Source organism: Rutidosis leptorrhynchoides, chromosome 4 (genome assembly GCF_046630445.1).
Source record: "Rutidosis leptorrhynchoides isolate AG116_Rl617_1_P2 chromosome 4, CSIRO_AGI_Rlap_v1, whole genome shotgun sequence".
NCBI classification, from domain to species: domain Eukaryota; kingdom Viridiplantae; phylum Streptophyta; class Magnoliopsida; order Asterales; family Asteraceae; genus Rutidosis; species Rutidosis leptorrhynchoides.
Window position 1 is genome coordinate 141,076,020 of NC_092336.1, and position 12,704 is coordinate 141,088,723.

Below are 12,704 nucleotides of genomic sequence, written 5' to 3' on the forward strand. Positions count from 1 at the left end.
TAGAGGAATAATTTTTAGGGTGAAGGTAATCGAAGATCCAAACGATATGTTTAAAGTAAAGCTTGAAGACGAGAATGAAGATTCAAGCACATGGGTCTCGAAAAACTACTCTTCAGATTATGATTATGATAATTCTGTTAACGATGATTTAGACGAGGTGATAGAAATTATTCCAGATGATCCTCATGAAAACTCACCAAATCATAAATCGAAAAACAGACCGGAATTTAATGAGGAGGCGAGTGACAATTTTTCGGCAATGGGTGGCGTGGAACCGTTGATGGAACAAGGCTCGAGGCGCGTGGATACAGTCAAATCCTTCTCGACAATAGAGGAAACTCTTCAGATTCCAATAAATAGCAATAATGGCAGCATTGGAAATAACATGGGAAAAGAAGGCAAAAAGGCTGCAGATAATTGCTACGCCAATAACTTAAATCCAATCGACACATATAATGTTGAACCCAATAAGGCCCAACGTGATACTCAAGAATCCAGTAATGAGTATTATATTCAGCCCACCGTTGAGGTTACAAAGCCCAATTGTAAAGGGCCATGCTTCGATATGGATTCATTTATAATGGGCTTTCCCTAGAGGAATACAGAGATAATCTATTCGATGATGGATTCATAAGGCCCAACGACCTTCATGGACTTGCAGATCCAAATCGATTTAATGTATCGAATCATTCTCCACAGCCTGAGCCTGGTCCCTCTTCTGAAATTAATCGAGATTTACCTAATTCAGATAACCCTTCGTTGAACAAAGATTTCCCAGATCAAAAATCAAAAGCGAAATCGACTTCAATCTCTTCACAATCGAGCTCTTCTTGCACTTCGATCTGGAAGCGTATTTCAATTTGGAAAGGCTCTTTAAAACTCTTATTTGCCAAGTCCTGTGCAAGAAAGATCCACGCCTCTAAAGTCATCAAAAAGAAGAAAACACCAAGTACAAATCTGAAGAAGGAGCAAGAGAGCGAAGAAAGTACAATCTGATGTTGCTTCAAAAACCTCAAGTGATGAAAGTGTGAACATTTCGGATTTCAGGAAAAGGATCGGTATTCAAATTGATGAAGCTCCTCCTGCTTCCCATTAATTCTCAGGTTTCGTGTTTTGTCGTTCACTATTATGTTTTTTAATGAAGATTATGTTTGTCAATGTTCGAGGCTTTAAAAAAGATGGTAAGATTAGTTGGTTTAGGCAAATGAGGTTAGAAGAGAATCCGAAAATTGTGGCAATTCAGGAATCCAAATGTGGGGATGTCGATGAAGGATGGATTGAATAGATTTGGGGTTCGTCTAATTTCAACTTTATCCAATAATAGGCCAGAGGTAGGTAGGGAGGTATGCTACTAATTTGGGAGCCGAATTATTTTGGGGTAACTCAAGCGGTATAAGGGGAGTTTTTCCTTGCAATCAAAGGGCGTTGGAAAGGTGAGGTCAGCGAAATGATTATAGTTAACGTATATGGTCCACACAACTATATAAAGAAGAAAGAGATGTGGAATTCGTTAGAAAAATTACTCGAGTTTGACAACGATAATTGGGTACTGTGTGGAGATTTCAACGAGGTTAGGAATGAAGATGAACGGCGTAATTGTATTTTCAATGCTAGAAGAGCTACAATATTTAATACATTTATGAACAATTCGAAACTCATTGAGTTGCCATTAGAGGGTAAGAGATTTACTAGAATTTGGGATAACGGACGTAGGTTCAGCAAATTGGATCGGTTTCTAGTATCAGAACATTTTTTGCTTCGGTGGGGTGACTTATACGTTTCAGCTCTTAATCGCAAGGACACCGATCACTGCCCACTTGTATTGCGAAATAAATGGATTGATTTTGGTCCTAAGCGCACCAGGGTATTCGATGTCTGGCTTGACCATAAAGAGGCTGATAAAATCATATCCAAAACTTGGGATAAATCTGTAGAAGGCAATAGGGCGGACTTGATTTTCTGCAGGAAATTGAAAGCTACTAGATTTGCTTTACCGAGTAAATCTACTTTTGGTAAAATTGATTCAGAAAGTGAGGAATACAGAAAAGAAGCAGCTATATGGGAATCGAGAGCTGAATCTTCGGATTTAGAAGAGTCTGATCGGTCAAAGTGGATGGACGTGATGGGAAAAAGGTTGAAAAAGGAAGCTGAAAAACGGAATATGATGAAACAAAAGGCACGGGTCAAATGGGCAACCGACGGGGAAGAAAATTCCAAGTTTTTTCATGCTTATATTAGAAGACGCACCTGCAAAAATAATATTCATGGTTTGAATATCAATGGCAAATGGGAAGAAGATCCTGGTCAATCAAAGACGAGATCTTTCGTTACTATAAAGCTGTTTTCGAGGATAGAGACACTCATCCTGACTACATAATGGACTCACTTAACCATCGACTCTCAGACTTGGAGGCGTCCAATTTAGAGGTCCAGTTTAGTGATAAATAGATTTGGTGTGCTATTCACGGATGTGACAACTCGAAGGCCCCGGGACCTGACGGTTTCCCTTTCAAATTCTTCAAGAAATACTGGAATGTAATCAAAGGGGATTTGATTAATGTGATTATTTTTTTTTGGGATCAAGGTGAAACATCTCATGGATGCAACACCTCATTTGTTTCGTTAATTCCTAAAAAACAGGATTCGGTGGAGCTCGGAGATTATCGCCCGATAAGTTTAATAGGCGGATATTACAAGATTATTGCCAAACTTCTATCCAATCGCCTAAGAAAGGTTGTACCAAATCTGGTGGGAGACGAGCAAACAGCGTTTCTAAGAGGTAAATCAATTTTAGATGGAGTTTTAATTCTTAACGAGGCCGTTGATGAATCAAAAAGATGCAAGGCGAAGACTTTTCTTTTCAAAGCAGATTTCTCTAAAGCTTTTGACTCTCTTAAGTGGAAGTTCCTATTCGATATTATGCGTCTTATGGGTTTCGGGTCCCGGTGGATCAAATGGATCTTTTCTTGTTTACGATATGCCTCTATATCCGTTCTAGTGAATGGATCTCCTACAAAAGAGTTCAAATTGGAAAAGGGAGTTAGGCAGGGCGACCCGCTCTCGCCTTTTCTCTTTATACTTGCAAGTGAGGGGTTAAACATGATTATAAAGAATGCATCCAATGATGGGCTGTTCGAAGGAGTAGATATCGGCAAAGACAAAGTCCGTCTCACTCATCTTCAATACGCTGACGATACGATTTTTATTGGTGAGTGGAGAAGGAGAAATATTCATAATGTTATGCTTATTCTTAAAAGTTTTGAAGAATTGTCTGGGTTAGAATTAATGCCGCTAAATGCTGTCTATTCGGGTTGGGCGTCTCATCCTTAGAGTTGAAAAATGTAGCTAGTAGTATTAGATGTAAAGACGGTTGCTTTCCATTCGAATACTTGGGTCTCACTGTTGGTTCGAAAATGACTAAGGAATCAGATTGGTCTCCAATTATAGGAAAAACTGAAAAGAAACTTTCGAGTTGGAAATCTAAAACATTGTCATTTGGGGGGAGGTTAACTATTATCAGATTCTCTCAAGTTTACCTTTGTACTTCTTTTCGATCTTTTGGGCGCCTTCGCGTGTCATCAATCTGCTTGAACAACTCCACTGTAAGTTCTTTTGGGGTGGGGTTGGGGATCAGTCAAAATTACATTGGGTAAAGTGGGATGATATTCTTAAATCTTATGAATTGGGCGGGCTTGATATCGGGTCTTTAAAGGTAAAAAATAGAGCGTTAATTTGTAAATGGTGGTGGAGATTCCAAACTGAAAAGGACTCCCTTTGGGTCAAAATAATTCTAAGTATCTACGGGAGGGGTGGTGGTTTGGGTATTATTTCTCATTGTAATTGCAATTTTAGTGGCTCACTTTGCAGTTCAATTGTCAAAACTGGAAATGAGCTGTTAAATTTAATATTGATTTGCGGTTGTCTTGTAAGAAAGTCATTGGAACAGGGAATACTACGGGTCGGAGACCTTTGTTTCAAAGAAAAATATCCGAGAATCTTTAATCTCGAGTCGGATCAGGGTTGCTTCATTAATGACAGGATAGTTTGGAACGGATCAGACTGGGTTTTCAATTGGGCATGGAAACAAGAGCTGGCAGGTAGAAGTATAGACGAGCTGAAAAATTTAATTAGCCGGCTACCTTCTCAAGGGTTCACCAACAACAATCACGACACTTGGAAATGGAGACTTGATAATGCAGGCGTTTTTAAAACCAAAAGCTTTGCGGCCTTAATCGACAATGCTATCCTCGGGGTTAATCCTTCACACAACTCAACTTTGTTAAACAACTTCGTTCCCAAATCCTTAGGTATCTTGGCGTGGCGGGCTGCTCGGGGGAGGATTCATGTGAGGTTAGAACTAGACAAAAGAGGTATAGATCTTAACTCGGTACGATGCCCCGTTTGTGACAATGTTTTGGAATCGGTGGATCACATCATCATTGAATGTAGCTTGGCGAGTGACACTTGGCGTCGAGTCAGACAATGGTGGGGCAATTCTCCGGGTCAAAATGACCTCAACGTTGGCACACTGATGAATTTGGATAATGATAATCATAGATCGAGCGAGGGTCATAAAGTATGGCAGGCGGTTAAGTGGGTTTGCGGATATCTACTTTGGAAGAATCGTCATCAAAAAGTTTCAGCAACAAATGCAAAACAAGTGCGGACATCTTCAATGAAATTCAATTAAAAAGCAACGAGTGGATTTCGAGAAGGGCAAAAAAAATTAGCGGTAGAATGGCATCAATGGCTTATTAATTCGAGCTCCTACGGTGATTGCAACATAAGAAGAACGGGTGTTGGTTGATTAGTGTTAGACCTTTTCTCTTCGTTTGTTTGTTAATATGCCTAATTTCGTGTCTCTGATCACTTTAAAATGTGCATGGCAAAAGCAAATGTATATATAGCCATATCATTTTTGTATGTGTACGTGTACTTTCTGTAGTGACCCGAACTTTTCCATGTTTATATATATTAATTGAGATTGATATTTACATGATTAAATGTTTCCAACATGTTAAGCAATCAAACTTGTTAAGACTTGATTAATTGAAATAGGTTTCATATAGACAATTGACCACCCAAGTTGACCGGTGATTCACGAACGTTAAAACTTGTAAAAACTATATGATGACATATATATGGTTATATATATAGTTAACATTATATTATGATAAGTAAACATATCATTAAGTATATTAACAATGAACTACATATGTAAAAACAAGACTACTAACTTAATGATTTTGAAACGAGACATATATGTAACGATTATCGTTGTAACGACATTTAATGTATATATATCATATTAAGAGATATTCGTACATCATAATATCATGATAATATAATAATTTAAAATCTCTTTTGATATTATAAACATTGGGTTAACAACATTTAACAAGATCGTTAACCTAAAGGTTTCAAAACAACATTTACATGTAACGACTAACGATGACTTAACGACTCAGTTAAAATGTATATACATATAGTGTTTTAATATGTATTTATACACTTTTGAAAGACTTCAATACACTTATCAAAATACTTCTACTTAACAAAAATGCTTACAATTACATCCTCGTTCAGTTTCATCAACAATTCTACTCGTATGCACCCGTATTCGTACTCGTACAATACACAGCTTTTAGATGTATGTACTATTGGTATATACACTCCAATGATCAGCTCTTAGCAGCCCATGTGAGTCACCTAACACATGTGGGAACCATCATTTGGCAACTAGCATGAAATATCTCATAAAATTACAAAAATATGAGTAATCATTCATGACTTATTTACATGAAAACAAAATTACATATCCTTTATATCTAATCCATACACCAACGACCAAAAACACCTACAAACACTTTCATTCTTCAATTTTCTTCATCTAATTGATCTCTCTCAAGTTCTATCTTCAAGTTCTAAGTGTTCTTCATAAATTCCAAAAGTTCTAGTTTCATAAAATCAAGAATACTTTCAAGTTTGCTAGCTCACTTCCAATCTTGTAAGGTGATCATCCAACCTCAAGAAATCTTTGTTTCTTACAGTAGGTTATCATTCTAATACAAGGTAATAATCATATTCAAACTTTGGTTCAATTTCTATAACTATAACAATCTTATTTCAAGTGATGATCTTACTTGAACTTGTTTTCGTGTCATGATTCTGCTTCAAGAACTTCGAGCCATCCAAGGATCCATTGAAGCTAGATCCATTTTTCTCTCTTCCAGTAGGTTTATCCAAGGAAATTAAGGTAGTAATGATGTTCATAACATCATTCGATTCATACATATAAAGCTATTTTATTCGAAGGTTTAAACTTGTAATCACTAGAACATAGTTTAGTTAATTCTAAACTTGTTCGCAAACAAAAGTTAATCCTTCTAACTTGACTTTTAAAATCAACTAAACACATGTTCTATATCTATATGATATGCTAACTTAATGATTTAAAACCTGGAAACACGAAAAACACCGTAAAACCGGATTTACGCCGTCGTAGTAACACCGCGGGCTGTTTTGGGTTAGTTAATTAAAAACTATGATAAACTTTGATTTAAAAGTTGTTATTCTGAGAAAATGATTTTTATTATAAACATGAAACTATATCCAAAAATTATGGTTAAACTCAAAGTGGAAGTATGTTTTCTAAAATGGTCATCTAGACGTCGTTCTTTCGACTGAAATGACTACCTTTACAAAAACGACTTGTAACTTATTTTTCCGACTATAAACCTATACTTTTTCTGTTTAGATTCATAAAATATAGTTCAATATGAAACCATAGCAATTTGATTCACTCAAAACGGATTTAAAATGAAGAAGTTATGGGTAAAACAAGATTGGATAATTTTTCTCATTTTAGCTACGTGAAAATTGGTAACAAATCTATTCCAACCATAACTTAATAAACTTGTATTGTATATTATGTAATCTTGAGATACCATAGACACGTATACAATGTTTCGACCTATCATGTCGACACATCTATATATATTTCGGAACAACCATAGACACTCTATATGTGAATGTTGGAGTTAGCTATACAGGGTTGAGGTTGATTCCAAAATATATATAGTTTGAGTTGTGATCAATACTGAGATACGTATACACTGGGTCGTGGATTGATTCAAGATAATATTTATCGATTTATTTCTGTACATCTAACTGTGGACAACTAGTTGTAGGTTACTAACGAGGACAGCTGACTTAATAAACTTAAAACATCAAAATATATTAAAAGTGTTGTAAATATATTTTGAACATACTTTGATATATATGTATATATTGTTATAGGTTCGTGAATCAACCAGTGGCCAAGTCTTACTTCCCGACGAAGTAAAAATCTGTGAAAGTGAGTTATAGTCCCACTTTTAAAATCTAATATTTTTGGGATGAGAATACATGCAGGTTTTATAAATGATTTACAAAATTGTCACAAGTACGTGAAACTACATTCTATGGTTGAATTATCAAAATCGAATATGCCCCTTTTTATTAAGTCTGGTAATCTAAGAATTAGGGAACAGACACCCTAATTGACGCGAATCCTAAAGATAGATCTATTGGGCCTAACAAACCCCATCCAAAGTACCGGATGCTTTAGTACTTCGAAATTTATATCATATCCGAAGGGTGTCCCGGAATGATGGGGATATTCTTATATATGCATCTTGTTAATGTCGGTTACCAGGTGTTCACCATATGGATGATTTTTATCTCTATGTACGGGATGTGTATTGAAATATGAAATCTTGTGGTCTATTGTTACGATTTGATATATATAGGTTAAACCTATAACTCACCAACATTTTTGTTGACGTTTAAAGCATGTTTATTCTCAGGTGAATATTAAGAGCTTCCGCTGTTGCATACTAAAATAAGGACAAGATTTGGAGTCCATGTTTGTATGATATTGTGTAAAAACTGCATTCAAGAAACTGATTTCGATGTAACATATTTGTATTGTAAACCATTATGTAATGGTCGTGTGTAAACAGGATATTTTAGATTATCATTATTTGATAATCTACGTAAAGCTTTTTAAACCTTTATTTATGAAATAAAGGTTATGGTTTGTTTTAAAAATGAATGCAGTCTTTGAAAAACATCTCATATAGAGGTCAAAACCTCGCAACGAAATCAATTAATATGGAACGTTTTTAATCAATAAGAACGGGACATTTCAGTTGGTATCCGAGCGTTGGTCTTAGAGAACCAGAAAATTTGCATTAGTGTGTCTTATCGAGTTTGTTAGGATGCATTAGTGAGTCTGGACTTCGACCGTGTTTTCTTTAAAAATGATTGCTTAACATTTTTGTTGGAAACTATATATTTTTAACATATGAATATTACGTGATATATTAATCTCTTAACGTGTTTGATATTATGTGATAGATGTCTACCTCTAGAACAAGTCCCATTGACTCACCTAATAATAATGAAGAGTCAAATGTAAATTGGAATGATTCGTGGACTGATTCACAAGTTCCCGAAGAGGAACCGGAAGAAGAGTCGGAACCGGAAGAAGAATCGGAACCGGAAGAAGAATCGGAACCGGATGAAGAAATAGAACCGGTGGGGGAAATAATAAAACGGTTAAGTAAAAGAAAATCCTCAACCAACCGACCAAGGTTAATTATGGTCAATGGTGTTTCCGCCAAGGAAGCAAAATATTGGGAGGATTACCAATTCTCCGATGAATCGGATTCCGACGAGAATTCCGATGATGTTATAGAAATTACCCCAACTGAATTTAAAAAGGCAAAAGAAAATAATAAGGGAAAGGGCATAAAAATAGAGAAATCTAATTCCAACCCCGATGAACTTTATATGTATCGTCAACCCCCGAAGTCCTTAAGTTGTAACAATGACCCGGGAACCTCTAAACCACCAGGTTTTTCTAAACCAATGTGGAAAATTACGGCTCGTATTAGGGGAACATCATATATCCCTAGAAACTTGGCAAAACGAACCAAAACCGAAGAAGAAGAAACGAGCGAGTCGGAATAAGATAGTTGTATTCGTGTGGTGTAATATATGTAATATAGTGTACTTATGCTTTATGATATATGTAAAAATTGCTTGTATTAATAAGTATTTTTTTTATGAATCTAACTCTTGTCTATTTTACAGTTTAAAAAAACAAAATGGATAGACAACCCAATATTTTAAGAGACCTACCCGGAGACATGATTGATGAAATCTTGTCTAGAGTCGGTCAGAATTCCTCGGCACAACTATTTAAGGCGAGATCAGTTTGTAAGACATTCGAAGAACGTTCCAAGAATGTCTTGGTTTATAAGAGACTTTCGTTTGAAAGATGGGGGATATCACATTGGGAAACCCATAAGTTACGATGTGTTTACTTTGACGCATATATTGCGGGGAACCCAAATGCTATTTTACGCAACGGGTTAAGAAATTATTTTGACTCAATATATCCGAATATTGGACTTCGTGATTTAGAAAAAGCGGCTAACATGCAACATAAAGAAGCATGTTATGCTTACGGATTAGTAATGTTCGCTTCTCACCAAAGTGAGAACAAGAACATCGGGCTACAATTATTAAACAAAACGTTTCCACAAGTGACGGAGTCGGAAATTGGGGTAAGAAATGAGGTTTTTAGATTGTTACGGGACTGTTGGACATTACGTAACCCTCGTCCTTTTGACGATGTTATAACACGCTGTCTTATCAACGGCCATAACGGTTATGTTCCACAAGACCAAGGATGGGAAGTAATCCTAGTAAAACCAGAATGCATGACTTGTTTCTGGACGTATGAATTACGTGTCTTTATTGCCTTTGCTGAACGACTTGTGCACTAGCTAGAATTATCTTCACAACTATCTTGTATCAAAGTTATTGTGTGTTATATTTCATGCTTTATGTAAAATAAGCGGTATTGTAAGTTTGTAAAATATTGTATAAAAGTTTGAACGCGAAATATTATTATAATCAGTTTTTCATATAGAATTGTAGTAGTTGAATTGTATATTAGCTACTAAGTATGAACTTAACGGGTAGGTACTACCCGAATTTAAACTTATAAAACGCTAATATGAAGAAAAAGCTTTTATAAATGAGTTCATATTATGCTACGAAATACTATTAACTACTCTTAATATTCTGTATGATTAACTTGTTCCATTTGACTATTTTGAAGGCAATGGCACCGACTACTCGACACACCGTGAATATGAATGAAGAGGAATTCCGTACTTTTCTAGCTTCAAACATAGCCGCAGTACAGGCTGCGCTACATACCAACAATAACCTTGGATCTAGCAGTACAGGAAATCGTGTAGGATGCACCTACAAAGAATTCACTGCCTGCAAACCTTTGGAATTTGATGGAACCGAAGGACCGATCAGATTGAAACGGTGGACCGAGAAGGTCGAATCGGTGTTTGCCATAAGTAAGTGTACTGAAGAGGACAAAGTGAAGTACGCTACGCATACCTTCACAGGTTCTGCGTTAACATGGTGGAATACCTATCTAGAGCAAGTGGGACAAGACGATGCGTACGCACTACCGTGGTCAGCATTCAAGCACTTGATGAACGAGAAGTACCATCCCAGAACCGAGGTCAATAAGCTCAAGACAGAACTTAGAGGGTTACGAACCCAAGGATTTGATATTACCACGTACGAAAGCCGATTCACAGAATTGTGCCTATTGTGTCCGGGAGCATTCGAAGATGAGGAAGAGAAGATCGACGCGTTTGTGAAAGGATTACCGGAAAGAATCCAAGAAGATATAAGTTCACACGAGCCCGCCTCCATACAACAGGCATGTAGAATGGGTCACAAACTAGTGAATCAGATTGAAGAAAGAATTAAAGAACAGACTGCTGAAGAGGCCAATGTGAAGCAAGTCAAAAGAAAGTGGGATGAAAACGGTGATAAGAATCACCAATACAATTACAACAATAATCGCAACAATTATCCCAACAATCGCAACATCAATCGCAACTACAACAAACGGCCCAACAACAACAACAACAACAACAACAACAACAGCAACTACAACAATCATCCCAACAACAATAATAACCGCAACAATAACAACAATCAGAAGCAGCTATGCCAAAGGTGTGAAAAGAATCACTCGGGGTTCTGCACCAAATTTTGCAACAAGTGTAAAAGAAATGGTCATAGCGCGGCGAAGTGTGAGGTCTACGGACCAGGGGTTAATAGAACGAAAGGAACAAATGGTGTCGGAACGAGTAATGGCGGAGCAAGTAGTGTCGGAGCAAGTTATGCCAATGTAGTTTGTTATAAATGTGGAAAACCGGGCCACATTATTAGAAATTGCCCGAACCAGGAGAACACGAATGGACAAGGCCGTGGAAGAGTTTTCAATATTAATGCGGCAGAGGCACAAGAAGACCCGGAGCTTGTTACGGGTACGTTTCTTATTGACAATAAATCTGCTTACGTTTTATTTGATTCGGGTGCGGATAGAAGCTATATGAGTAGAGATTTTTGTGCTAAATTAAGTTGTCCATTGACTCCTTTGGATAGTAAATTTTTACTCGAATTAGCAAATGGTAAATTAATTTCAGCAGATAATATATGACGGAATCGAGAAATTAAACTGGTTAGCGAAACATTTAAGATTGATTTGATACCAGTAGAGTTAGGGAGTTTTGATGTGATAATCGGTATGGACTGGTTGAAAGAAGTGAAAGCAGAGATCGTTTGTTACAAAAATGCAATTCGCATTATACGAGAAAAAGGAAAACCCTTAATGGTGTACGGAGAAAAGGGCAACACGAAGCTACATCTTATTAGTAATTTGAAGGCACAAAAACTAATAAGAAAAGGTTGCTATGCTGTTCTAGCACACGTCGAGAAAGTACAAACTGAAGAAAAGAGCATCAATGATGTTCCCATTGCAAAAGAATTTCCCGATGTATTTCCGAAAGAATTACCGGGATTACCCCCACATCGATCCGTTGAATTTCAAATAGATCTTGTACCAGGAGCTGCACCAATAGCTCGTGCTCCTTACAGACTCGCACCCAGTGAGATGAAAGAACTACAAAGCCAATTACAAGAACTTTTAGAGCGTGGTTTCATTCGACCAAGCACATCACCGTGGGGAGCTCCTGTTTTGTTTGTCAAGAAGAAAGATGGTACATTCAGGTTGTGTATCGACTACCGAGAGTTGAACAAACTTACCATCAAGAACCGCTACCCACTACCGAGAATCGACGACTTATTTGATCAACTACAAGGCTCGTCTGTTTATTCAAAGATTGACTTACGTTCCGGGTATCATCAAATGCGGGTGAAAGAAGATGATATTCAAAAGACTGCTTTCAGAACACGTTACGGTCATTATGAGTTTATGGTCATGCCGTTTGGTTTAACTAATGCACCAGCTGTGTTCATGGACCTTATGAACCGAGTGTGTGGACCATACCTTGACAAGTTTGTCATTGTTTTCATTGATGACATACTTATTTACTCAAAGAATGACCAAGAACACGGTGAACATTTGAGAAAGGTGTTAGAAGTATTGAGGAAGGAAAAACTGTACGCTAAGTTTTCAAAGTGTGCATTTTGGTTAGAAGAAGTTCAATTCCTCGGTCACATAGTGAACAAAGAAGGTATTAAGGTGGATCCGGCAAAGATAGAAACTGTTGAAAAGTGGGAAACCCCGAAAACTCCGAAACACATACGCCAGT

General features: G+C 36.9%; 1 protein-coding gene across 1 annotated transcript; it reads left to right on the forward strand.

The window, feature by feature from the left end:
* Positions 1 to 1,447: 1,447 nt before the first annotated feature.
* Positions 1,448 to 3,330, forward strand: LOC139841076 (uncharacterized). Its single transcript, XM_071831309.1, has 2 exons — positions 1,448 to 2,303; positions 2,585 to 3,330. The coding sequence occupies exons 1-2, from the start codon at positions 1,448 to 1,450 to the stop codon at positions 3,328 to 3,330; spliced, it is 1,602 nt and encodes a 533-aa protein (XP_071687410.1).
* Positions 3,331 to 12,704: the final 9,374 nt, after the last annotated feature.